Below are 27,673 nucleotides of genomic sequence, written 5' to 3'. Positions count from 1 at the left end.
AGACTGCCATTCAACAAAGATATATAAATTCTTATAAAAATATTTTAATAAATAACCAAAATGCCTCTTCCGTCAGACCATCTGATCCTGACCGTTCATTTTATAATCAACGACAAAGAGAATGACAACAAAAAGGGAAGCTTTTCTCTCTTGGGAAAAAAAAAGAGGGCAAAAGAGAGGAGGGTGAAGGAGGTGGCGGTCTTATCTACGGTTGCTGTACACCCGGAGCAGAGAATCGGGGCCGTTTGTTCGGCGGCGGTGGCTGTGGTGGATTGGCTTCGCTGAGTCCAGGATTCTCGGAACGCGTTTCGCAGCTCCCACAGGCAGCCGCATCCAGCACGCCGACTGGACTAGCTGGAGCCGGCGGCTCAGGTCGGAGGTCTTTGAGCGGAGCCGATGGACACGTGTCGATCAGGTACTCCTCCATTAGTTGGTGACAGCTTCTCACCACTTCCTGTAACCAGAATTACCGGGAGATTTAGATTTCACTGGTTTCGATGCACACTTCGAATTTATCGCAAAATTAAATTATTTCCGACCAAACCCCAATCAAAACACCAAATTACATTTCGAACCCAGAAATTATTTATATTTTCTATAGAAACAAGTACGTCGACCACAAAGGTTATTTATTAATTAATCCTTACTCTGTCCACTCTCTCGTAAAAGGACTCCGGTGTCCAGTCACCACCCGCCGGAAAATCAACCCTCTTGCCGGAGGCGGAAATCACGGCAGCCGCTGCAATAACGGACGGTGAAAACCCCAAGAAATCGACGACTGGCAAAAGTATTCAAAAGCCCAAGACCCAAAAAGTAATTAATTTCATTTTTCAAAAGAAATGAAGAAAAGAAGAATCCGAATAAAGAAAAAGAAAGAAGAGAAATTACCACGGGTGGTGTTGAGAATGAGATCGGCAGAAACGGAGAAGACCCTGGTAAGAAGGTCGTGCCTGGAAGCGGAAGAGCAGGGGAGCTTGGAGGCGAAGTAATCGATGAAATCGAAGGGAGTGACAGAGCGTAATCTCCAATTGAGATTGGCCATGACCCATAGCTCCATTCTCTGAATAGTTTTGGGTTCAAACACGAACTTGGTCTGAAACATTTGGAGGTCAAGTAGTAGGGGTACATGAGTTTCCTCCATTTTCGCTGCCAAAGACAAACATGCCACAGATAACAGCTGAAACGGCCACCCATTGCCTTGCTGCACCCACCAAACAACTCTGTCAGATTCCGGCAAATTCCGGATAGGTAAGATTGAGGGTTACGGTCATACCGGAAGAGCATGACGAGAGAGAAAACGGTCCAAGTAGTTGACGGAGAGAATCGCCGTTACTGGTCTGAAGTGGTAGTATGCATGCACCTGCATCACCCAAAATCACCAATCCACTCCAAACAACCCCACCATTTCCATATTTAACCATACAAACACCTACCTTTAGGATCCAGTTAATGGAGTCCTGCCGGGAGGTGACGTCCACCGACCGGTCTCGGCACCGGCAGAGGTAGTCCTCCATGGGACGATGGTCCGGCTCGGAGCCGAAGAACCGCTCGATGGTCGATTCATCGAACGGCGGAGAATGGGCGTAAACCAACGGCGACGATCCTGGATCGGAGATCCACGTATCGGAATCCCAGGAAACCACGTCCTCGACGTCCTCGGCGCAGTACAAGCTAGCGGCGGCGGTGGGGGCGGAGAAGTGGTCTGGAGACTGAGCCATTCCGGTGATAAAAGACAAAACTCAAAAGGTCGACGGCGGCATTGGAGGCGGCGATGAGGCGCCGTATGGACATGGCCAACCGCTTATGGACTGGGGAGCGACATGGTGTTTCGCGGCGCACACGGTTTCTCTCTCTAAATTTTGGATTCTTCTTCTCGCTCTCTCTCTAAAAAAGAGTGTGGAGCGGGGGAAGTGAGATGAGCGTTCAGAAATAAGGAGTTTTGCCTGTCTTGTAGCACCTCTATTACTATCCATGCTCCTCCTTTCTTCGCGATGCACCGTATCATTACTCTCTCTCTCTCACCCATTTAATTGCCTTCCTACATTTTCTAATTTATTCGATTATATTTAAATTACCCACTTTGTTACATATTTTCTAATTTTCTTTTATAAGTAATAAAGAATATTTATAATTTTCTTTGGTTTAAATATGACAAATTTTTTAACTCATAAATTATTTCAATTTCTTTATTTAATTTTTTGACAAAATTATTTCCAAAAAAAATATTTAATTAAAGCTACTATTCAAAATTGGAATTTGTTGAGAAATTAAAATTAATGATGGCATAGAATAAAAAGTGTTATGTACGCACATTTATCATGCCGTGGACAAACCGCCTAATTTGATAGAATTTCATAAGGTAGGATGGTGTGACTTGTGACTTGGGTTCTTGTGTTCGGACGAAATTATGAAAATTTGAGGATAAAGTATAGAATAATATTATTAAAAGAGAGGCTACCAAAATCATAATATATAAGCATCCGTATCAAGTGGACATTATTCGCTTTGGACCTAAGGAGCCTTCGTAATTTTACAATGCATTACAAATTTTATATCCTATTCAATGTGGGATATCATAAGCAATTTCAAAACACGTCTATAAAATTTAAAAAAATTATATTTATATATTATCATAAACTTCTTACCCTATTCAATATGAGATATCATAAACACTTCATATAAATATAATATCATCATTATATTTCACGAGATTGTAAGGTCACCCCAATTAAACAAACTCTCACACTGAATTAAGAATCGACTTTAATATTATTATAAAATATGAGAATTCTTTGAGATTACCTTTAAAATTAATTTTTAATTTTTTAAAAAAAAAAATGAGATATTAAAAAAATTTTAATACCTCAAATATTAAAAGATTTAAAAATAATTTTTAAAGAGAGAAGGTAAAGAATTATTATATTTTATTTACAATTTATTATATTTTCTACTTTTAAAAACAAAATGGTACAAGGATATTTGACATGGATTTATTTATTTATTTATTTATTTATTTATTTATTTATTATATTTTTCTTTTATTGTAATTTCCTTTTATTTTCTTTTTTCTCCTTCATTGATAATTGTCCTATAAGGCTTCCGGTAACATATAATGAGCTTAAGGGATGTCAATGATACATAATTAGACTCAAAAGTCAAACACAAAAGTTGGTATATAATTAAACTAAATGATATTTAAAGCACACTTATTCCAACTTTTCAAATCAATTATACACCTTTGAACATATTATTTTACCTTATTAAAGAAGCCGTAAAACATAATTGTCTGACTTAATTGAAGTGGTTTTAATTTAAGAGTTTTTTATTTAAAGTACTTGTAATTGAAGTGCTTTTTTTTTTAACAATGTTTTTTTGAAGAAACAACCAAAATGGTTTTTCAATTTTAATAGTGCTTTTAAAATATTGCTAAATGCTCTTCTTCTTCTTCTTCTTCTTTTTTTTTTTTCCCCAAATGGGTTTATATTAGAAATATTTTTTTAAAGCTTTATGAAATAAACTCTGACTTCCTTACATTGGTTGTATTATCTCTGTTGATTTGTTATTAGTGCGCATGAGTCTGCTTGGTAACTATTTTCAAAAACATTTTTGAAAAATAGTTTGTGAGAATGGTTTTTGAAAACTGTTTTCTAATTTTTATGGAACAAAAATTTGTTTGAAAACCTAAAACATTTTTAACCTACTTTTAATATTTTAAAAATAATTTTATATCTAATATTTTATTTTTAATTATTCTATATGTTTGTATAATTATTTCTTAAAACAATTCTTAAAAAACAAATAAAAACAATAAAATAAATAAATAAATATAAAACATTATCTAAAAAAACCTTATTTTATGTTAAAACATAACATTACTCTAAAAAACATTTCACCCATCATTTTTGTTTTAGCATTTAGTTTGTTTTCAATGCTACATAGATTCCATGATTCCCTTCTTATTTAATATCAATCATATTTCTAATTTTGGGTATGTTCTTCGAACTATATTGTGTCCTATATATATATCCTCTTCTTGCCTTTGGAAGCTTCAATCAAATATTCTCTTCCATAATGGGTGTAAATTTTGGTCTACGAAACAATAAATAAAATCTTTTTTTCTTTTTCTTTTTCTCTTCTCTTCAATCATTACACAAGCCATTTTCATAAATTTCATGTCAAATATGATGTGGACACATAGCAAAGATCTTTATAAAATGAAGAAAATAGAAAGATTTAACTAAAATCAATCAATTTTCAAAAACAAATTCTTTCATTCATTTGATCATTCTAAATTGAAAGGTAGTCCATGTCCAAAAAAGAGAGAGATTCTTATTGAAAGTTACAAAAATAGTCACACCCATGCACTTATGATAAAAGATGTCACATTCTAAAAAATAAAAAAATAAAAATGTAACCTTTTTGAAAAGATAGGCACCTTAAATAATTATTATCTTCAATATCCATAAATTTAGATTATTTATTTATTTTACTTTAGCTTCATACATAAAAATTGCCTAATACATATATCATTATTCAAATTCATCCTCACAACCCGTTAGGATGATAAAATTTGATATCATTCATCAACATAATTTCAATTCAATACATTTTTCACTAATTTAAATTAAGTATAATTATATTTGAGTCTAATATGTATCGATATGATCTATTTATATGTCAATTTGTATAACTTGAATTTGATTAATTTAATAATCTTATTAATTAATAAACTATAACTCTAACCTATTTATTCTATATTTAACTCATTTAAAATTTGATTTTGAATAAATAAATTAATTAAATTACAAATTATTAGATTGAAAAGTTAGTCGTATAGACTTATATTACACCTAACTTAACCTAATTATTTAATAAGACCTGATTATTAAATGAGTTAAATAAATTAAACAACTTATATTAAAACAAATTACTTATTTAATAATTAAGTCGCATTTGAGTTCATATTTTTAACTCTATTATTAATCATGTCGTATTCCAATTGACATATTAGTCATGTCGTATTCTAGTTGACATATTCGATCATACCACCAATGTTTGAACTTTAATATGACATAAATACAACTCACCGACACAAATTATGACTCGTTAATTGTTATAATAAAATAAAACGATTGTGATGGAATACGATTTTTACATCTTATTTTAAAATAAAATAAAATAAAATCTCTTATAAAAAAAAAAAGTTATCTTAAAAATAATAATTTAAAAAATCATTAGAAAATCCCAATAAATAATTGCCAGAATTTTCTTGAAGAACACATGAAATAGGTATACCCTTGTCGTATGTAAGTTTCCAGTAATCCAAGACCCACCTCACAGGGTAGTTGAGACCCAAAAATCAGACACTTAGACCAAATTTTCCAAATGTATTTATCATCCCCAAGAAAATAAATAAAACTGAACATGTCCAAAGCCATTTCATCATTTAATTCAATTCAATGGGGCATATCTCTTAAGGGCCTCCATGTATAATCATTGCCTTCAAGAAACTACATATATAATTGTACTACGTCAGCTTTCAATTATACCAAGCTCTCCTACTCTACTTATTTCATTTCTTTAAAACATTTTTGTAAAATTAAATGATTGCATGTCTCTTAATTATTCCATCAAAACTCAAAAATATGTAAAAATTGCATTAAATGAAATTCAAAAAGAAGAAATGTAATGGGATATTCAGTAAAACTTAATACTATTACTTAATAATTTAAGTTAATTTTAAGTTAAATTATACTTAAGTTATTAATTTAAAATATTAAGGTTGTTGGATAAAATTAACTTAAAACATATTGTAAATCATTAAATTAACATATTTATCCATATAAATTATAATTAAGGCAAAAAAGTTAAGTAACAATGGAAGTGGTGGAGTAGTAAAGGAGATTGTGAAGATAATTAGGGAAGAAAATGTTAAAAAAGTAAAATAAAGATATAGACTTAAGAATAAGTTGATTAATTTTACTTATTACTTAAAGTTGTTTTTTAAGTTAAGTAATATATTATGTTATTTTACCAATATTGTTTAATTTATTTAATAACTTAAATTAAATTATTAAGAAATTTTAAGTTATTAAGTTGGTTTAGCAAACACCCACTAAGCCAAAACTCGGTTTTCATATCATTATTTATCGCATTGAATTAATTAAATAATTAAAAGTGTATTTGACAGTATTTTTATTTAAAGTATTTTTAATGGAAGTGTTTTTCCTATGAGAATTACATATCAAATGTTTCTACAGAAAATAGTACAAACGATTTTTCAAAATTTTAAAAATATTTCCTATAATTTATTAAATATCTAATTTTTTTCAAAGATACTTTTTAAGCTAAAAACGTTTTTTAAAATTACTGTCAAACAAAATTTAAATCATATTTCTTATACCACCTAATATTTTCTTTTTGATAATAATGATTAAGTTATATTAGTATTTACACTGAGTATTAATTTCGTTTATGTGGCCTACTATTAGCTTTTATGGCTTTAGTTTTGATATTGAAAAGTGAAAAAAAAGGTTTTTTTGTGTTTGGTTCATTATAGAAATAAAATTCAAATAGAATTGAAATTGATTAAAATATTTTACATGTTCAGATTATTTAATCTTTATATAGAAAATAAAAAGTAAATGAAATAAATTTGAAGAAACATGTAAAATAATTTATAAACTTTTAAATTTATTTATTTATTTTTCACTTTTTCTTCTTTTTTTTTTCTTAATTTTTATTGTCTTTCCCTCAAATTTTCTAAGAATTTAAAATCTCTTATTTGGTTCAACACAAAGAAAAAAAGAAAAAAATATATATATATATTTAAAAATTTATATATATTATCAAATTGTTCATTAGTATGCTGGAAATTTTCTTAAATTTAAAACTACTCTTCTACCATTTTTCATTTTTATTTTCTCTCTCTCCTCCTTTAGGTTAAATTTCTCAAGACCCATCCAACATAAAGAAAAAGTGAAAAAAAATTTAATTAATAAATTATTTTTATATAAATTTTACACAATTATTTTATTTATTTTTTGTATTTTATATAAAAAATAAATAATTTTAAAAATGTGTAAGTTAATAACTAATTTTAATTATATTTTATATATTTTTTTTATGATAAATCAAAATAATTTTCCTTAACATTTTTTTTCTTTTCCTATGTTTTTGTAGAATCAAGTGTATTATAGATCTCTTTAAAATTTAAATTATTTTTATTTTATTTTTAATTAAAATGAAAATAATTATTATTTTTATAACGAGAGGACTTCAAGGACTAATGAAGAGAAAACAATATATTTAAATTGCGTTTGACAGTGATTTTAATTTTTCCAATAATTTTTTTATCAAGTATTAGAAATATTAGAAATACTTTCTAAAATTACTGTGAAACGCATTTTAAAGTGTGTTTAGCAGTAATTTTAAAAAATATTTTTACTATTTTTAATGGTTGAAAAATAATATTTTCAAGTGTTAGAAAAGTTAAAAACATTTTTAAAAATCACTATAAAATGCACTCTTAAATTTTTTTTTGTTCGGGATTTACCTATTATAAATAAACTTTGATGCATGAAATTCAAATGCCAACTATTTAAACTATTGGGACTTATTTGGTCCTTTTTTTTTTCCACCTTTTGTCATAAATGAAAAATGATAATTTATCTTTTGTCAACAATATACAGGAAACTCTTCCTTTAAATATACAATATCATCAACTGAAAATTTATTTAAAAAATAAAAAAAACACATTCGATTTTCTCTTTATAAGCACAAATCTCTCTTTAAGAAAAATAATATATGTATAATCTTTATTTTTTTCCTCTCATTCTTGCTTTCCTAATTTGGCTTCACGTATATAGTAAGTTGGACTTTAAACAAAGTGGGTTTCAAATGTATTGTGGAAATATAAGTCTTGGTGGATGTGAAAGTTTCAATATTGTGGTCTTTGAAAATGTCTTGATTTAAACATGCACAAGACCAGCAGCGTAATAACTCTACTATGACCAGTGAATATTACCCACCTACTACTCAATCCAATCATTCATTCACCCATTCTATTATTTGACTTAGTCACACTCTCAATCCACCTCCCAAAAATTTTAATCTCAAGCATCTTAAATTTCCATTCTTTTATTTTATTTATTTTCTAATATCTATATTCGTACTAACATGTCATACGGTCCAAAAACTTAATACTTATTATTTAATTATATTTAATTTATTAACTTAAAATTTATTACTTAATTCTTATTTTAAGTATTAAGATTATTTGATGAAATTAATTTAACGAGATCAAATAATACTGGAGATGGTGTAATAGTAAAAGGGATTATGAAATTAAGTAGAGTAAATGGGATAAAAAGGTAAAATAAAGATATGAATTTAAGAATAAATTAATTAGTTTTAATTATTACTTAAAGTTGTTTTTTATTTTAGGTTATATCATTAAGTTTTTTACCAAATATACTTAATTTATTTAAAAATCTAAATTAAGTTATTAACTCGTTTTAAGTTATTAAATTGGTTTACCAAATGATGTTAAACTTAAAAAGGTGATAAATCAAAATAAAATATTAAATAATTTATTATAACTTTTTGATTTTAAGAAGTCTTATTTATGATGAATATTAACTAATCTTAATAATTTTCTTAATAATCCAAAAAAATGAACTATATATAGATGTCTAATTAAATATTTAATCATTGGGACATGAGTAAGATCCAACCAAAAAGTCCCCATAAATTAAATTTCTGAAATTTGTGAGAAACCTAGCTTTGATTTGAGCATACCCTAATTGAATAAAAACAAAAGAATAATATCCTTGGATCTGACAGCTAGAAAGGAACTGTTGTGGGAGAAAATGGAGGAAGATGAACCCCAATTTCAACACAGCTTTCAATGGGGCAGAAATGAACCAAACTTTCAATGGAAGTGACACCTAAGGTCTTGACTTCAACCCAACCAAAACCCTTATGATGAAACTTTTGTTAAAATCTATGTCTTATTCTTCTCCACCAAATACCCATCCCCTAATCTTAGGTTTGTTCTTTTCTAGCCCCAATTAATAATTACTTCACACCTCTATTAGTTACAATAAATTTTGTAAAATTAAAAAACATAAAAGGGTGTGAGAAATTTTCAATTGATCATAAATTTAAGGTTAGAAAGTTCCTAAATTTGGTAAGATGTTTTATTTTTTCATTGGTTCTTCGCAATGCTTTATTTTCTTATCATTTTTTTCCGGACAAGATCATGTCTTGTTGACTTAATTGAACATTGATTTTCAATGCACAAAAGCCTTCATTTATTTTAGAAGTCTCTGACAAATAACCGGCCTATAGTTTTTTGTATGATTAAATTCTTTGACCACCTTGTCAAGCCAAATCTAACCAAGAAAAAAGAAAATGAGTTACTTTTAAATATACATTTTAAAGAAATCTTACGGATATTTCTAATTTAATAGAAAATATGATACTATGTTGAGACGATCTCTTATATAAATTTGACTAAATTTTGATATAAATTTAATGTTTAATAATATTGTTGACAATGATTTTATGTGTCCGTATTAATTGAACTATATATTAAACAACGACATTAATGTTATTTTTCTTTAATCCTACTCCCGAGTCTAGGAGTAGCCAATTTTTTTAATATTAAAGTTAGTAAATGGGATCCATGGAAAAGCAATAATTCATGATTTATGATCGCCTTATCAATGTCTAAAAGACAGATGATAATCTAGGAAAAATTACTAGGCATCATGTGAGGATGAGAGGCATGAATTTCGCCTTGCATTGAGTTTGGTTTGATGCTTGTTGATGAACATGAAGGGCATGAGCTGTCATGTCCTCTCCTTTACATTAATTCACTTAATTTTAGGAATGAGAAGTCAAGAGCACTGGTGGGCTTCATGCCATTCACGACTTAGGATGAAGACAACCTTGTGGTTATACTTCCGAGGAAATTGCATGTAAATTCAGGCTTGGCTGGATTTGAAATGAGGCCTAGCCTCAATTTCAACTTTCCAAGGTGGTAGGGATAAAATTCTCAAGTAGGGTCTTACATTTTTTTTTTTAATAATATTATTGTAGATGTAAAAACTTTAGCAGGTTAAATTACTGCCACTAATTTGATGGTCAAAATTTAAGGATTATTGTAAGCATTAAATTATATAATTTTTTAATAATATTATTGTGACTTCTTAGTTCAATAAAGTTTGAGATCGTCATATGATAAGACATAACATTAAGCCTTATAAAATGAAATCAATCAAATAATTAGAGTGGAATTAGAAATGATTTTGTCTTGTTTGAAAAAGTCCAATGAGAATTAGAAAGAAATGTCTTTTTATTGATAAATTTTTTAAATGAATGAGATAAATTACTAAAATTAAAGAGTTGAATTCTATGAATTAAGGAATCGAATTTTGGGAATTTCAAATTTAATGATCTAATTTCATTTATATATAATGGTGATTTTCTTTGATGAAGGCGATTGAAAAATAACTTTACAAAAAAAAATTGTTTCATAAGATATTCCCATAAGTCGAAGGAAACATATAAGGTACTATAATTCACAGTTTAACAAAGTTATTAGAAAATAAGTTGTATTAGACTCTTGGCTGGATTATAACAAATAATAATAATAATAATAATAAAACACTCTTCTATCATTCTTTGAATTGATTAAAATATCGAAGCAGATGATAATACTATTTTGTAAAGAAAAATAATAATTATAACAATGTGGGTTTTGTGCTAGGTTAACATTTTCCTTCATTTCCATCCCTTAAGCTAATAAAATTGATTGAGTGGTAGTGAGTAGTGAGTTTTCACTTGTTCCATTTTGGTTGGTTCTTAGATTTGTTTCATAGACTAAATAAAAATAAAGGAGTGAAAATGGCCAAAAATAATAACATACTTTGTTTAATGAAATATAAAAATAATGTGGGAAATATCAAATATAGGAGGTCCAAATGTCCCTCCATTCTAATGGGTAGACCCAAGTAGAATAAACCCAGAGCTTTGGACCCAATCCCATGAAACTGGGGAGAGGCCCATTGAGTGATGAAAAAGATTGGTCTCAATTGGCCACAACCTTCCTATTTTGTCCAAGAAGGAAAGTCTTCTAAGTTGTAACAACCCACACATTATATAAAGACAGATATATATAGCATCATACCAACACTTGCAACATCATTATCATTTCAACTAGTTTTAAATAAAACATGGAGGAAAAAAATAAAAAAAGGCTCCAACTAGTTGAGCATAATCACTACTAGCTAAAATTCATGAATGATGGGATGATGAGTGCTAAAAGCAAAATTCTATGGATTTGAAAAAATTAGGCATTAACCCCATTAAAAAAAGTGGTATTTTAGACATTTATTTATTTGTTCTATTCTTGTCTCAAAATGATTGAAGAATCCGACATGAGTCATGTTCAAATCCCATTATTGTTGTATTAAATGGAAACATTATCTTAACCACATTAGTGTCAATTAATATGCGACACAATTATTTATCCTAAAACTTACTGATGGCGACAATTATCTTTCATGAAGAATAATTTTCTTTACACTTCTCTATGGTTACGATCCAATGGCGAACATGGATGAATCAAATCCATCATCACTAGAAATGATTAAGAAATATGATCCTTTTGCACCTAATCTTGAGTTTTAAATTTAGAAATACCAAAACAATATGTTATTGTACATTATCATGGAATTAGTTGATGCTACTACCTTAGCCCCTCTAGTTTCATCCGTTGAATTTGCTTCGAAGACTTGGTCTCGATTGTAGATTCAACAATGACAAGTCAAGATATGAATTCTTAATGGAACATAATAGACAAACCATATAACCAATTCATTTGGTTAAGTCAACCATATAATTTTTGTATCCATTTAATTAGCATCTTTATAATTATTATATTAGCATTAATTCCACAATTCCAACAAGTAATTATGGTCTATGACTTTCTTTGTATCAAGCAACTATCATCAATATTAGATGAGACATCATCGACAATTGGACCATTAGCAATTTGGACATTATCAATAAGGATAGCAAGAGGACCATCAACAATAGAAGAAACAAAAATAGTGGGTTGAGAAGGACCAAAGGCATGGACAAACCTTTTCAATACCTTTCTTTGTCCATCACTCATAGAGGTTGATCTAGCCAACCCATGAATATACTCGACTAGGAGTATATGTATAGGATATCTACATAAATCATTGTAAAACAATTTCAAATAATTTGTTAATGTACTTCTCTACATCTTTGTGCTCTCCTCGAAACTCATTTCTAAATGTGAAAAAAAAAAAAATTCTCAAACCTTTCTCAACAAAAATCTACATTTTTTCACCCCTAAACTAATTTCAACAACTCTCTTCATTTCTATACCAAGAAATCAAACTTCCACAACTATTTTTTCTTACCCATTTTTTCCATGGCAATCAACCAAAAATGAGAGGATGAGTGATGGTGTTAGTGAAGAATCCTTGGGAATCAAGGATGTAGGAGAAAGAAACTCATTGGGAAGAATGGGCTTGACTCAAATTGAGAAACCAAATAAATATAAATATATATTAAAAAAAATAAATAGGGAGAGTATTTTTTTTTTCTTTTTTCTTTGTTCAAATTCTTTGGAGCCTTTTTCCCATGTTTGAAAAATAACCCTTTAAGAAAATTTTCCCTTATTGTTATGCGCCAACTATAGTGATGAATTATTTACATTATAATTATTTATTACACCTTTAATCATTTTTATTAAAAAGAGAGATAAAATTAAAACAATTGTATACTAAAAACTAATAAAAGAATTTTTTTTCTTCAAAATTTATTTAAATTGAACATAAATAATAACTTGAGAGTGTAATTTAAATTAAATCATTTTAAGTCATTAATATTAAATATTAAGTTTTATAAATCTCCCTCTTAGTGTATTTAGTGTATTTGATAAAGTGATTTAAAGGATGTTTGATAAAGAAATTTATTAATTTAATGAATTAATTTAAGTTATTAAATATATTAAGTATGTGTAATAAAATAAGCTAATATTATAACTTAAAATTAAAAATGATTTTGGTAAATTAATTTAATGAGTTAATACAAGTTAATAATTTAAATATAATATAGCTTAAAATCATTTTAAGTTGTTAAGTATTAATTTTTATCAAATGTTTTCTTTGTATTGCAACTTAAAATTAAAAATGATCTTAATAAATCAAATTAATGATGTAATGTCACTTAATGACTTAAATATAATTTAACTTAAAATCATTTTAAGTCACTTTAAATCATTAAGAGACTTAGCTATTATTTATTTTTTTATTTTTTTTAACTTTTTACTTAAAAACAACTTACTTTTAGATTTTAGATAATTTGTTTGTTTGTTTTTTTCACTTTTTATTGGCGTATTACTTATGACTTAAATTTTTTAATTGAATAGAAAAATTTAAAATATTTGATTTTTTCTAACTGCTAAAGGTGAACCATCATAATTATACTAAACTTGTTTATTCATTTTCTTATAATTTAATAAAAATAAAATATTAAAAAATGAACAATTTAATACTTAAAACTATTAAACACTACTTGTTCTTAAGTTTTATTTAGAATTAAGTTAAAAAAACAAACACCCCCTTATAAAGAATTTGATAAATTAACTTAATGACTTAATAACTTAATTTAAATCATTAAATGGATTAAGCATGTTTAGTAAAATAATTTAATATCATAACTTAAAGGTAAAAATAACTTTTAATATTAAAGTTGAAATAGTTAACCTATTTTTAATCTTAATTTTTGTCTCATTTGCCCATGTTTAATAAGAACATATTTTACAATCATGACTAATTTTTTATAATACATATTTGTGGTTATCTTATGTATTTAAAATACTTTAATTATGAATGTTTAACAAATAGATTTATTACTTAAGATTAATAAAAATAAGTATTAATTAATATTAATGATAATAATTTTAAGTTAATTTTTTCAAATGATTTTAATACTCTAAAGTAAAAATCAAGTAATTAAAGAATAATTTAACTTAAAATCCGCTTAAGTTATTAAATAATAAGTATTAAGTTTTATCAAACAACCTCTTCTAATTTAATTTAAGTTATTAAGCATTATGTATGTTTAAAAAAATAAATTAAAATTAGAACTTAAAGTTAAAAATAACTTTTATAAATCAATTTCATGACTTAATATAACCTAATAACTTAGTATAATATAATTTAAAGTCTATTTAATTTACCAAATGTCCTCTTAATATCATAACTTAAAGTTAAAAATAATTTTGGTAGATTCAATTAATGATTAATATAACTTAATGACTTAAATATAATTTAACTTAAAATCATTTTAAATCATTTTCAATTGAAACGTATTAAATTTTACCAAACGCAGTCTTAATTTGAGCAGTATTTAATCTGATACACTAACACATTGGCACTCATAAATCTATTCATCATAGAATTCAATATAGGTGACTCAAACTACACACTAGAATATTGCATTGACCATGTTCTCATCTATAATAATATTGTTGTATTTACATCAAATCCAACTCCTATATTCTAGAATCAGTAATGGCTTCCAAGGCCAATTACAGAACCAGTAATGGCTCATTCTCATCATTATGATTTTTCTCTCTTTCCTTTCAAATTCAAACTTGCAAAAACACAACTGCCAACAAAACTATAGTGCATGATCATTATTAATTTAAGGTGGTGCTTTACATTTTCATTTCCCTGTTTCTGAAGCACTCCATGGATGGCAAACTTGCAAGCTTGAAGTTATACTGAAGGAAAGTACTTGTTAAGGTTGCAGGGGAGCGAATAGAATTCTTCGCTCCTGGTATCTGTATGGAAACTCCTGAATTTTCCCCACCAGTGCCTACCGCTGTCTGCTCGAGTAGAGCTGTGGGCACGGTCCAGAGTGCAATCCAAGAAGAAAGCAACTATGGCTGCAACTGTTGCTGGGGATTGGAAAATCACTTGAACTATGTTGTTGAACTGCAGAGTAATGAGGATATCATCATAAGGTGTCAATAACAATGGTGAAGTCATAAGATGATTGAGTGATAAAGGCATACTCACTGAAATTGTACTGGTGTGAACAGGGCCATGACCGGTCACAAAGACGTATTCTTTGAAGTATTGTGGTACTGAAAGACCCATGAAGAGAGAAAACCCTAGTATGAACTTTGACCTGAAGCTGTTCAGGTTACAGAACTGGAGGAGACTGAGACCGGCTGAAGCTGCTCAGACCATTGCATTCCTTAATCAAAATTCATCTAATGCTATTTGTAGGATGTTCAGGAAAATAACATCAACAGATCCAATGTGCTAAAGATAATAGGAAACATGATTGTTCATTTTGGTCCTTTGTCAATTGAATTAACAAAGGTCTAGATTTTTTTCCACCGAGGTGTTATTTAATCTTCAATCAGGAAGCAAGTTGACAATGTATAAGGCGTTTATACTAGTTTTCTGCTATAATCAACAATGTAAAAAAGACGGTTATTCCTTCAAATCAGATAATGAGAGGATTGGTCAATGGTGTTACACAAAGTTATGATAAAATCGTATTAGTGTAAACGAACTCAACCAAGAAAGCACTTCTCTATCTGTAACATCCGGAACTTTGGCATCAACCACATCTTTTGAAAAACTATTCTTAATTTTAGACAGTCCAATTATAGCTGGAAAGCTTTTCCATACTTAGATCATGTATGCATACCAAAGATAGTAATGGTGCAAGGATTTGACACATATTTTCTGATGGAAAGGAGTCAACAATTCTTGGCAGTCTTCAGTCCTCCAGTTAGCCACACATGATGTAGCACATAGCATTTGTTCGATGAAGGTCCTAAATAAAGTGCTTTAGGATTCATTGTAGATAAGTTCCCTGATTTGGTAAGGTAACAAATATGTGGATAAGGGTATGAAATATGCATGTGGGAATGAGCAAACAAGAATGAGCTCTTACAAGAGATCAGGGGGAAGAAGAGAGCTCAGGTGAGGTGTGTTTTATTTGTTGTTTTCTTGTACTAATGATTTACACTAGTTACTATGGCACATGGCACATCTATGTGCTTAAAGTACATTCCCATGTGTGGGGTAGAATTTGATCATAATTGGGGAAAAGATTTTAGGTGGCTATTTTCTAAGTGGGAGGCACCAAATGAGCAATCTGCTTTAATAGAATACTATAGATTGCCATATTGACCATGCCCTCCAAGGGAATCTATCTTCCTATTGGGTTCAACAAAACTAGTATAGTATTACAGAAGCTAACATTCCAACCGGGGAAATGGGTTGTCAGGACACAAATGACAGAGGAAGGTAAACTTCATTATTATCTCAACCACTAATTTGAATGCACCATGGTTTTGATTATTTTAAATAATCTGCAAGCATGTGGATCAAAATTCAAAGCTACAACTTGCACATGATCATGATGAAAGCCAACTGAATTTTTGACCTTTGCCCATTGAATAGTTGGGAGCTTCAAGATGGAGCAAGTAAATTAAAGAAACTATAACAGGTTCAAGGGATGGATTTAGTAAGCTATGATGACTGGTGTTAAGGGTTAATTTTTTTCAGCATACAGTCACTATCTGAGTTTTGACTTCAATGTTAACTCCTAAGAGCAGTTACATTACTCTTGGTTTTTGAATAATCAATTTGACTTTGTTTAGGAAATGGATAATGATAATTGACACAGAAGAACTTGGCCAAAATGTAGAAAGAAAACTGGCAAATGAATGTCAAAGTAGATGATGCTGATGCGAAGCATTAAGCAGCAAGATATTTAGTAGGTTCACTGACAGGGATCCAAAGCAAGATCTACGTTCCTATTGATTAGAAACTCCTGTTTTTTAATGGCCCTTCTTCCAGATTATTTTTCTAGGAAAATTACTTATATTTCATGAAGATATATATATTCAAACTTCATTAGGTTTGGCTAACCATATTGTTGAGAAAGGGATCAGATTTAATCCATCCACTCCCTCCTATTCTTGGCACATAATTACTTGTAGTTTAATTATCATCACACATTTTTTTAACAAAAATCAGGCATAAATTCTTTGAAAATTCCCTTGCATGACCAATTGAAACAATCATTACAGAAACTAAGCAATATGAAAATAAGCAGAACACAAATTTCAACAATAACCTTGACTAAGAATTGAAAAGGGACACATACCAACATAGGCAAAGAAGATGCAGTAGATAGCTGCTACAATTGGCAAGGGTATAGAAGCAAATATAGCTCCAAATTTTCCTGTGCAGTGACATAGAATATGATACCATCAACTAATGAATAAAACCAAAAAATTAATGCCAAATTCCAATTTGCAATATATTAAAAGAGAAATGAAGAATGCTACAGGTGTTAAAGTAATAATATTAGATATCAATTGTGAATCAAACTAGAAACAAGAGAGTTTCTGGATCACCTTGTCTCTATGAAGTAACATACCTAATACAGAAAAGAAAAGCATAAACCCTGCTGAGATTTGAATTGCTCTCCGACTTCCAACTCGTGTCAATCCCAAAAGACCAGTGTTTTCACTGTAATTCAAAAATTTATATATAATAAGATCACTCATATATGCAACAAGATATATGCTTAGATTAGGATGTCCACCCTCTTGATAAATCCAACTGTGGCATTCATCTGGTTCCCATACAGAAAATTGAGAATCATGACACATTGGATCGGTTGTAGAAACTCCTCTACAAAATTAATTAATATGACCAGTCCACAAATGCAATCTATGGAGCTGTCTTAGAACCCACTAATTCCTTTCTTTTCTATGAGCAGTTAAAAGAAATCAATAATTAAATTAGTTAAGACTTGACAGGTTGTAACATGGATTCCAGAATCAGAAGCTAGGGATACTATTCTGCAAGTTTATTATGCCAAAAAAGTTAAGAGTTAAACAGAGGTCAGAATAGCAGACATCCTCTTTAAGGATCCTCCCACTAAAATGTGCAATTTTTCCAGCAGTTTAAATCCATTACACTGATGCAGTGGATCCGCTTACAGCACCAAACATGCCATCCAGCAAAATAGCGACTCCCTGAGAATCACCCAAAAAAAACAAAATGATCCAGTACCAATGTGTAAGTATGAAGCACATCAAATCACAAAAACATGTCTAGACAAAGAGACATCAAAGAATTTATTTCTACCTGCCAGCCAATGCCACGGCTAAGAATAGAAGGTGGTATAGGTGTTGCACTACTATATCTTGATGCTGCAATAAATGTACCTGTAGACTGTAAAAAACAAAGAAAACTTTATCCTAAAAGCAAATAAGTTAACGTGGAATGTGAAGCAATGATGCAAATTCAAGAAACTTAGCAAGGAATTGTGTAATGAATGAAAGCTCTCTCTCTCTTATATATATATATATATATATATATATATAAATCTGCATCTACTGCTTCTTTCTTATTTATAAATATAAGAATCCCAGAAAATTCAGCCACCTAATATCTTTACATGGGTATTTCTCAAGACATCTTAACTAGGATATCCCTCTCATTTCAGGTACATGTAGAAAGAAAATATTAGAAAATACATCCAAATGTAAGACCAAACACTTGCTGTATCCTGAATTGCTTTTAGCAAAAAATTAAAACAGAAAACTCATTATATTAGGCAACCATCTAAGGACAAGGCTAAGGAAGTGCTCAAAACTAAACAAACCTCAACAACAGCAACAAAAGTTGCGGCCATCACTGCAAAAGCATTTCCAGCATGAAAAGTTGGACCCCCCCATTGAAATGGATATGGAAATCTTATCCTGCATGTGATGGAACAACGTCTTGATAGTGTTAGTGATCCACAAGTTTCTAATAGAGGTGAAAAATAAATAAACAGCTCCTATGTAGTTGAGTAAGCAGAGATTTATTAATAAAGGACAATAACAGAACAGGTCTTAAACCATGACTCCCATTTAACCTTAAAGAAGTGAAATAAAACAGTGCAAAGTTTATGGAAGCTTAAGAATTTTAAAATCAAAGCCTCCCAAGTATATAAGGCTTAATATTTACATTATATCAGCCTTTTCTGTTGCAGTGATAGCACTAAATCATGGAATTCTACACTAATTTATGGAATTTAAAAACCCTGATGATGACCAGCTAACATCTTAATCAACTCAGGCCATTCAATTGTGTGCTAAATCTTGACTGATCATAGTCTAAAGTTACAATTGATTAATGAATATTGCTAAAGTCACTAAAAACGCTGTTTGTCAACATCATTAATCAACACTTAACACATGTGCAAAAGGCCTAGCAGGATACGACCTTTTTCCCTTATCACCGCCAATGATAATACCATAAAATGATTAAAATAAATAAACAAATATGTAAAGACACGGCAATTTTACAACTTCTATATTTGTCAATTGCTTGTAGTGTCGGTTATTGAACAAAAAATAACAATAAACAGCCCAAAATTTGAGGTAACATGCAAATACTGCTTGTTTTTCACATTGTTCTGTTCATTGAATAAAAAATAAGTTCTTCATTTATCATGCAAAGTCAGTAGTCCACCCACCTTATGAGGTGCTTTTGAAATTTTAAGTACTTCAAATAACATATCATGAATTTTCTAGGCCTTGAGTCCATTACACATTGAAAACTAGATTTCAAGCAAAACAAGATAGTGTTTGAAAGGGGGAAAAAAATGAAAAATTTCCTTGATATAACATGTGAAAAATTATTTTGCAAACTGTACAGGTGCTAAGAATAAGCGATGCACTCACCATGGAGCAGCAGTAATGAGCCCAGAACGATCAGTGCGGCAACTAAGCTGTGTGATTTGAGGTCTTCCATCATACGCACCAGCTACAGTAAGGACCTCTGCATATACCCATACCAATGCAACCGAGAATAGGACTGCAAATCGATCAAATATGGCTCTTTTTGATTTTGCTATAAGAGGGAGATACTGCAATGGCATTTGTTGCACACAATATCAGAGATAACTAAGGGGAGTTTACATAAGATTTTTCCAGAGGGCATTGTAAATTACATTCCAAATGCATATAGAAACATCAGGAGAAAGATGAAAAATTAATGTGTTGTTGCTTCATGAACAATGGAGAAAAAAAATTAAGATTAGCTGACAAAAATAATAATTAAGAATGTTACTCACCTGAGAGAGAAAAACCAACAAAATTAACTGTGGAAGTCCAACTTCAATACAGTTTGCCAGCTACAAACCATCCACAAAAGAAACACACACAAAAGGCCATCTTAGTAAACACATTAATACGATTCATGGAACAAAATGCAGCATCAAAATAAGGGGGGCTCAGTAGAAAATAGCAGTGTAGAAGTATTACATACCCATCTTCTAGACGTATCAACTGTGGATTTTAAAGATCAAATCAAGCAGACTTAATCTAATATGGGTCTTAAAACATGATATACATGTAGATTCTCTCTTTGTCCAGGCTTTCTAGCGTGCTGGGAACAAAGGGAACCTGACCCAGCATTAAGTGAATCCTATCTAATATATCTTCTATACCAAACTATTCTGTAGGTTCTCAGATTCCAGTCTGTCAAACACTCAAATGATAATACAGTAATTCCAAAAGTTCATACAGAAGTAGGCAAGTCCTCAAGTCATTTCAGACTTTAGCTTTTAAGATCTACTACACAACTTAGTATGAATGGTGGTACTGAGAATGGCTTCTGGAGGCAAATATAAATAGCAACTATGTCCTTCCTCCAAATTGAAACAAACTTGTTTTCTGTAGTCAATTATCTCCCATCATTTTCCAATAAGACAAAGTACATGTAAAACTAGTTGAGAACCTTCCAGGAATTTCACCTTCGGTTTCACTGAATATGCATGTGAACCCATCTGGCTTGTCTAGTGGGAAAAACACATGGTGACCAATATCACCTCTCTTGAAAATAACAGAATTGTCAGATCATATGACCTAAGCTATTCACGACAAAATGAACAAACAGGGTTTTGACATATTTAATTTGAACCAAGATCAAAGTATACACTTTGAATTTTAAAGTTCACCATATAGAATCTGACTCTCAAGAAAGAACCTAAAATCTAAGCTTCTTGGTTCTATTTTTGCTTCATCGCGGAAACCAAACTCGTTATCAGTCCACACAGTACCAAATAAACACAATTAACTCCAGCAGCCACCACAGATTACAAAAAAAAAAAAAAAAAAAAGGAAAAAAAAAACTAATAAATAAATAAAAGCAGTAGAATTGTCTTGATGAACAATCATTTGCATTTTGCATTATGCAATGGAGAAATGAAGAATTTAAAACTCTTACATTTGGGAAACCCAATTGGTAGAGCCCGAGTCCTGTAAGAGTTACAAGAGGCACTGCAGAAAGGGGGCTTAGAAACCTACATCGGCATACAATGAAAATGAGATTTTAATTGATATATAGTGTGTAACAACCAGCTCATGTCCAGAATGGAATCTGGGCAAAATCTCACCTTACAACAATTCTCCAAAATCCCAAGAAACCAGCGATCATGGGGAAAAGTGATGCAATAAGAAGTGCTCCTTGAATTCCTCTCATTGTTTCTTTAAACCTCTAAAATAAATCACTCATTCAGACAAGATAAGGCTAATAAGGACACAAATCCATCAAATGACGTGTACAAAAACCATCTCAGCAAAAATCAGAGAAAGAAAAGAGCCAAAAAAGGCCCATCTAAAGAAAATTCATTTCTTCTCTTGCCCATCCCAAAAAAAAAGAAATTGAAGCAAGGCCATGAAATAATTAGTATACCAACCTCATGAGGATCAGTGTGTGTGCTATATTTCGGGGCTAACACAATGGAATAAATGGGAATGATGAATGTGTAAGATGCCCCCATCACCACTGGAAGTCGAGTTCCAAACCAAGTCTGCAGCAATGTGTTTAATCCTGCTACAAAGAGTACAGTTTGTATCACCTCAGCCTTCTCCACCTGTTACATAGAAAGAATATAGCCCAACTGAAAATTTGAGAAAAAAAAAGAGAAAGATGAAATTGTACACCAATCACCATCAATATTCTTACATTGCCACCACCCATTTTAGGAACAAAGATGCCCGTAATGATAATGGTAGTTCCAAGCATTACCAAGTAGTGCTGAAATCCCAGGAGGACGGCTTCAGCTGCATTCAGTTACAATAAATAAATAAATAATAAAATAAAAAAGCAGTTATTTGACATCTGAAATTGAGCAATACCAACTCAAAAGTATTATGATTCTGAGAAAAAGAAAAATCAGAATACATTAGAAAATTGTAAATTTTTAACATTTGCAGACAGATAGAATTACCAAGATGGAGCATGAAGCATCATTGGAAAATCAACAGATTGCTCAATCTAAATTGAACAGATTGATGCTCTACTTGGTTGCAGAGAAAATGGAACAGAAGCAAAGGAAACAGGAAATTCAATCTCAGATGAACTGACCCTTTTCATTATCCCAGATGAAAACACCATAAACCATTTAAAATTTAATTCTTATTTTTTATTTTTCCCTTTCTTTCCTTCTCTACACATTTTCCATCAACCAAACACACCCAAAAGGCAACAGAATCAACAGCACCCAATTCAAACACAGAGCCCAAAAAAAAAAAAAAAAAAAGGAAAATTCTGGAAAAAAAATTTCAACGTAATTAAAAAACCAACAAAAATAAAATTAAAAATTAATTTCAACCACTAAAACCAAGTCGAAAAACTGCGGGAAAACCAGGCGCAGCAAAAGAGAAAAGACGTGAACAAAGCGACTCCAGGGAAATGTAGAAAAACAAAAGAAACAGAGAGATTTGAAGACAGAGAAACAGAGACTGGTAGAACATGTAATTTAGCGCAAAATCGACTCTATTATCATTCCCTGTTGGAACTTGGAAGAAGCATTGGAACTATATGTAAATGTGTACAACATATATGGACACAGAGCAATATATACATAGGGGGAGAGAGAGAGGAAGTACCCCAATGAGGAGAGCTGGAGACGCAGAAATCGACGCCAGGGAGCTGATCCTTCACCGGATGCGGCTGCAACACATCGGCCTTGACCGCTGCTCCCGTCATTTCTTCCTCTCTGTGGTATTGGGTCTGCACCTCAGGCTTCGTGGGTGGTTATTATAGAGCAAATGAGAGAGAGGTGGACGAAACAGAGCTTTTCAGGAGGAAAACGGGTACGAAATTGAAAGCGACGGGTAGGCGGTGACTGTTACGAACTTACGACCCTCTCTCCACCAAGTGCTACCAACACACACGCTTCAAAGAGAGAGATTGTGTATTCCTCTCAGAAACCACCTTGGCCTCACTTCCAATGTGACACTCCCTCTCTTTGTCTTTCTCTCTTTCTCTCTCTCCCTGTTCCTGAGACTGTCTGCTTAGCTCTACACATGGAAGGAATATTTGACTTCTAGCTCCAAGACTCACTCCAAATTAGAAATATTACTCCCTTTTCTTTTTAAATATTAAATATATATATCCCATTTTCATCACAATTTATTTATTTATTTATTTTTATTTTTTATATCCACTTCAAACCAAATAAAAAAGAAAATTCTGTTTGAATTTAATCTCTCTTTTATACCCATAATTTTTTTGGTCTATTTTCCCATTATTTCAATAAAATAAATAAATAAATAAGACAAAGCAACTCTAGAATCTATTTGATAATATTTTTAACTATAAAAGTGTTTTCTTAATAAATATAGGGTGTTTTACAAAATTTGGAATTTTAAAATTTTGAAAAAGTTAAAAACACTTGAATATTGATGTATTTAATAATGATTTTATGAAAATCTTCTAATATTTTTAAACACTTAATAAAAAAATTATAAAGACTTTTTAAAATTATTATCAAATGCAAGTGATTCTTGCCTTAAGTCAAATGCACTCTTAAAACTCGTTTGATAATGTTTATAATAAAAGTATTTTTACGGAAAGTGTTTTCTTCTGCAACACTTTTGTTAAAAAAACCTTTTATAAAAATTTAAAAAGGTGATTCTAATAATATTTTTGACAATATACAATATAAGTATAAAAATGTTTTTAATATTAATAAATTAGAAGAGTAGCAAGAAACACTTTAAATATTTTAGGAATATTTGAAATTTTTTGTAGTGTTTTTTTTAGAAAAAAAAAACACCTTCCAAGTGTTTCGTTAAAAACATTTTTCTAAATTTTTAAAAACGTCTTATTTTTTTACCTTAAAGTGTTTTTAAAAATAGAAACACTTTTTAAAGCCTTAGTTGCTAACCAATTTGATAAGGTTTAAAAAAAATTAAATCATTTAAAATTATCCTGCAACAAATATTTGTTATGTACTTTTTCTAAAATCTTTTTGTCAAGGAATTATAATTGAATTTAAAATGTTATAAATTGATAGCTAGGAGGAGAGAGAAGAAGAAGAAGAAGAAGAAGCAAATATGGTTGGGCAACTCACCATGAATGATAGGAGCTTCTTGTTTGAAGTGGGTGGCCAATTCCCATCCAACCCATTGAATAATTGAACAAACAAAAGGGAAAATGTTGTGGAAATGTTCCAACTACAATTTCATTTCATATTCAACAAGCAAACCAAATTGCTTTTTGAAATCATTTCTAAATTCTTATAATTACAAAGTGCTTCCTTGAAACAGATGTTGCCTTGCAATGTCTCCTTCTCCTGTCTTTCCTTCGACAGTAACTTACAACAGTAAAGTCAAAATATATGATAGAAGAGACTTTTGGTTTTTTAGGCATTAAAACAAAGATGGGTTGAGTCATGATATAGGTGGATGGTTGGTGGGGCAAGTGTATCTTCCCTGAAGCTTCTTCTTTAATTTTTTTTTTCTTTTTGCGTAATTCTCATAATTTACCACCCACCTGGGATTTCTTTTTGCCTCGTTTGTTTTGCCTTCCACTCAAAACGTACTCGAACGGTGCACAACTACAGCCAAAAGTGGGGCAGGCCCATTCACAAAATTTTGAAATGAAGGAGCAATTTTGAGAGGCCCAAATATAGAGACTTCTTCATGGGACGGGTCACCCGATCCCATTTATTTAAATCGCACTTTAAAAAAATAATTCCTAAACTAAGATACATAGTTTTTATCTAATAAGAGAGACAACGTTATTTTCTTTTAAAATCATCTCTTTAAAAAATTTTATATATAAAAAAAATTGTTTTTGAAAATATAATTTCTAAAATTCATTTTTTTAAAAATTGGGAGAAGTCATCTGCTGAAGAGACAATTTCCTCCAAAAAAAAAAAAAAATCATATAAAAAAATTGTCTTTTGAAAATATAATTTCTAAAATTTATTTATTTTTAAATAATTTTTTAAAAAAAAGGTTGGGAGAAGTCATCTATTGAAAAGACGATTTTCTCAAAAAAAAAAAAAAAAAAACTAAATTATTTGGGAGAAATCGTGTCTTCAAGAGACGATTTTCTCCCAAAAAAAAATAATTAATGATATATTTTTTAATAGTATAATTATTATTATTATTATAATTATTACATATATATATATATATATATTATAAAATTAATTAATTTTATTTACTGAATTTAATATATAAAAAAATTATAATTATTGAGATATTTAGCTACAATAATATTTATAAAAATATAAATTAAGTTTAATATTTAGATATTGATTTTTTTTTCTTTGTTGATGGTTCATAGGAACATGGTTATTGGCTTTTTGCATTCATGATAATAATTGATTTTTTTTATCATGGTTGATATTTTATTAATTGTTAGGATATTTGTTGGCTTTTTAGTATTTTTACATGAACAATATTATTGGTTTTCTTGATAATAGGTGATTTAGGTTCTTTAATATTAAAAACATTTGATAATTAAGGATTAACTTGGTGTTTATATTTATGATATTGTGTATTTGAATTTCAAGGCTTTTATTTGGATATATAGTTTTTGAAAAAATGATTTCCTAATTTTTATTTATTCTTTTTTATTTGATCAATTTTCTTGAAACTTATAACATTAAAAATTTAAAACAGATAAAAAATTTATATAAAAAAATATTTCCTCAATATTTTTCTTAATAAAAAATAGTTAATCATTTATAATTTTAAGTGTATTAAATAATTTTTAAAGAAATATTTTATTATTTTTTCAAATTACTTTAGTTGTTTATCATTTATAATTACTAAATAAAATATTTTAATATATAATGATTATTATTTCTTTTTAAATTGATTAATACTTAAAAAATTATATCTCTTAATGCTTAAAATTTTATTGAAAATTAATTTATTGAATAATAAATTAATTTATTTTTCTATATTTTATTCCTTTTACAGTTAAATTTTAAATTAAAGATTAATATTTTCAATTTTAAAATTATATAATAAAATTAATTTAAAAATTAAAATAAAAAAATTATTTATTTTGTAAATAATTATTTAATAAATTAATAACAAATTTGTTTTTTTTAAACGCATTTTTCACATAAAATTGATAATATTTTTTAAAAATTACAAAGCAAAAGAAATAAAAAATATTAGATAAATATTATTTATCTTATAAATAAAAAACAAGATCAAAGTAAATTAAATTTATTAGTTATAATTAATTGATTTAATTTAAAGAAAAAACTGAAGATTAAGAAGAAAATATTTTTTAAATCAATATCTAAATATTAAACATAATTTATATTTTGATAAATATTATTGTTGATAAATATCTCAATAATCATAATTTTTTTATATTAAATTTAGTAAATAAAATTAATTAACTTTATAATAATTATATTATTAAAAAATATATCATTAATTAAAAAATTTATAGAGAATGAAAAAATGGATTTTTTGTTTTGGAGGAAATTGTCTCGTGAAGAGATGATTTCTCCCAAACAAATTTTCTTTTTTTTAAGGAGAAAATCATCTTTTGAAGAGACAATTTCTCCTAACTTTTTATTTTTTTATTTTTTATAAGAAATCGTATTTTCAAGAGACGATTTTAGTATATAAATCATTTTTTGAAGAGACGATTTTAAAAGAAAGTAACATTTTCTTTCCTATTTAGGAAAAACTACGGTAGATTTGGAATTATTTTTTCTACAATGGTGGTTTAGGAATTATCTTTTAAAATTACCGTACTCTTATCAAAAATCCTATTTAAATCTATTCCCATCTCACCCAAAAGAATTGAAATGGGATAGTACGGATAAGTATGGGAAATTTCCATCTAACCTTGTGCATCCCATTTAAAATGTTTTAATATTTTTCAAGCTTTTTATTTTTTAAATTTTATTAAAAATAAATATAATATATGAATACAAATTATAAATATTTATAATTTATTTTTTTATGAAAAGTAATATTTTATTTATGTTTAAAAAGTTAAAAGAAATCAATTAAAATATTTTTTATTTAAAATTATATATAATTAGGACATGATGGGACATGACAAAGTCCTACCTGAACCGCCCTAAACCCACTCCAAATCTGAAGTTTTTAAAAACTTCCAAAACCCACTTTAAACTCATTTATCTTTATCTCAAACCTTTTCCATCAGGGGTGAGGCAAAATGGTATCCAAAAAAAGTTGTTTCTATTGTCATCTCTACTTCTTTAGTCTATTTAACTATTTTGGAAAACAAATTTTCAT

The 27,673-nt window shown here is 29.1% G+C and overlaps 2 protein-coding genes across 2 annotated transcripts; both read right to left on the bottom strand.

Moving 5' to 3' along the window:
- Positions 1-4: 4 nt before the first annotated feature.
- On the bottom strand, positions 5-1,934 carry LOC100251483 (cyclin-D2-1). Its single transcript, XM_002267320.4, has 5 exons — positions 1,434-1,934; positions 1,274-1,360; positions 889-1,201; positions 648-778; positions 5-454 (listed from the first exon to the last, which is right to left on the bottom strand). The coding sequence occupies exons 1-5, from the start codon at positions 1,716-1,718 to the stop codon at positions 206-208; spliced, it is 1,065 nt and encodes a 354-aa protein (XP_002267356.1). The 5' UTR covers positions 1,719-1,934; the 3' UTR covers positions 5-205.
- Positions 1,935-14,475: 12,541 nt separating this feature from the next.
- Positions 14,476-23,483, bottom strand: LOC100258425 (nucleobase-ascorbate transporter 4). The gene is made up of 14 exons (XM_002265092.4): positions 23,033-23,483; positions 22,107-22,204; positions 21,838-22,014; positions 21,535-21,635; positions 21,366-21,441; positions 20,212-20,271; positions 19,820-20,004; positions 18,754-18,850; positions 18,234-18,320; positions 18,063-18,121; positions 17,518-17,609; positions 17,242-17,319; positions 15,129-15,289; positions 14,476-15,044 (listed from the first exon to the last, which is right to left on the bottom strand). Exons 1-14 carry the CDS (start codon positions 23,130-23,132, stop codon positions 14,826-14,828), a joined length of 1,590 nt encoding a protein of 529 aa, XP_002265128.1. The 5' UTR covers positions 23,133-23,483; the 3' UTR covers positions 14,476-14,825.
- Between the last annotated feature and the right edge of the window lie 4,190 nt (positions 23,484-27,673).

This window comes from Vitis vinifera, chromosome 3 (genome assembly GCF_030704535.1).
Source record: "Vitis vinifera cultivar Pinot Noir 40024 chromosome 3, ASM3070453v1".
Lineage (NCBI taxonomy): Eukaryota > Viridiplantae > Streptophyta > Magnoliopsida > Vitales > Vitaceae > Vitis > Vitis vinifera.
The sequence above is the reverse complement of the archived record's forward strand: the minus strand, read 5'-3'. Positions and strand labels throughout refer to the sequence as shown.

Excerpts from the sequence above, each read along its gene's own strand:
- LOC100258425 (XM_002265092.4), bottom strand. The coding sequence starts at position 23,132 with ATGACGGGAGCAGCGGTCAAGGCCGATGTGTTGCAGCCGCATCCGGTG. Across the intron at positions 20,005-20,211 it reads TGTTGGTTTTTCTCTCTCAG|TATCTCCCTCTTATAGCAAA; the intron begins GTGAGTAACATT and ends ATGCCATTGCAG. Across the intron at positions 18,321-18,753 it reads CTTTTGTTGCTGTTGTTGAG|TCTACAGGTACATTTATTGC; the intron begins GTTTGTTTAGTT and ends TGTTTTTTACAG.
- LOC100251483 (XM_002267320.4), bottom strand. The coding sequence starts at position 1,718 with ATGGCTCAGTCTCCAGACCACTTCTCCGCCCCCACCGCCGCCGCTAGC. Across the intron at positions 779-888 it reads CATTCTCAACACCACCCGTG|TCGTCGATTTCTTGGGGTTT; the intron begins GTAATTTCTCTT and ends TACTTTTGCCAG. Across the intron at positions 455-647 it reads TTTACGAGAGAGTGGACAGA|GAAGTGGTGAGAAGCTGTCA; the intron begins GTAAGGATTAAT and ends TTCTGGTTACAG.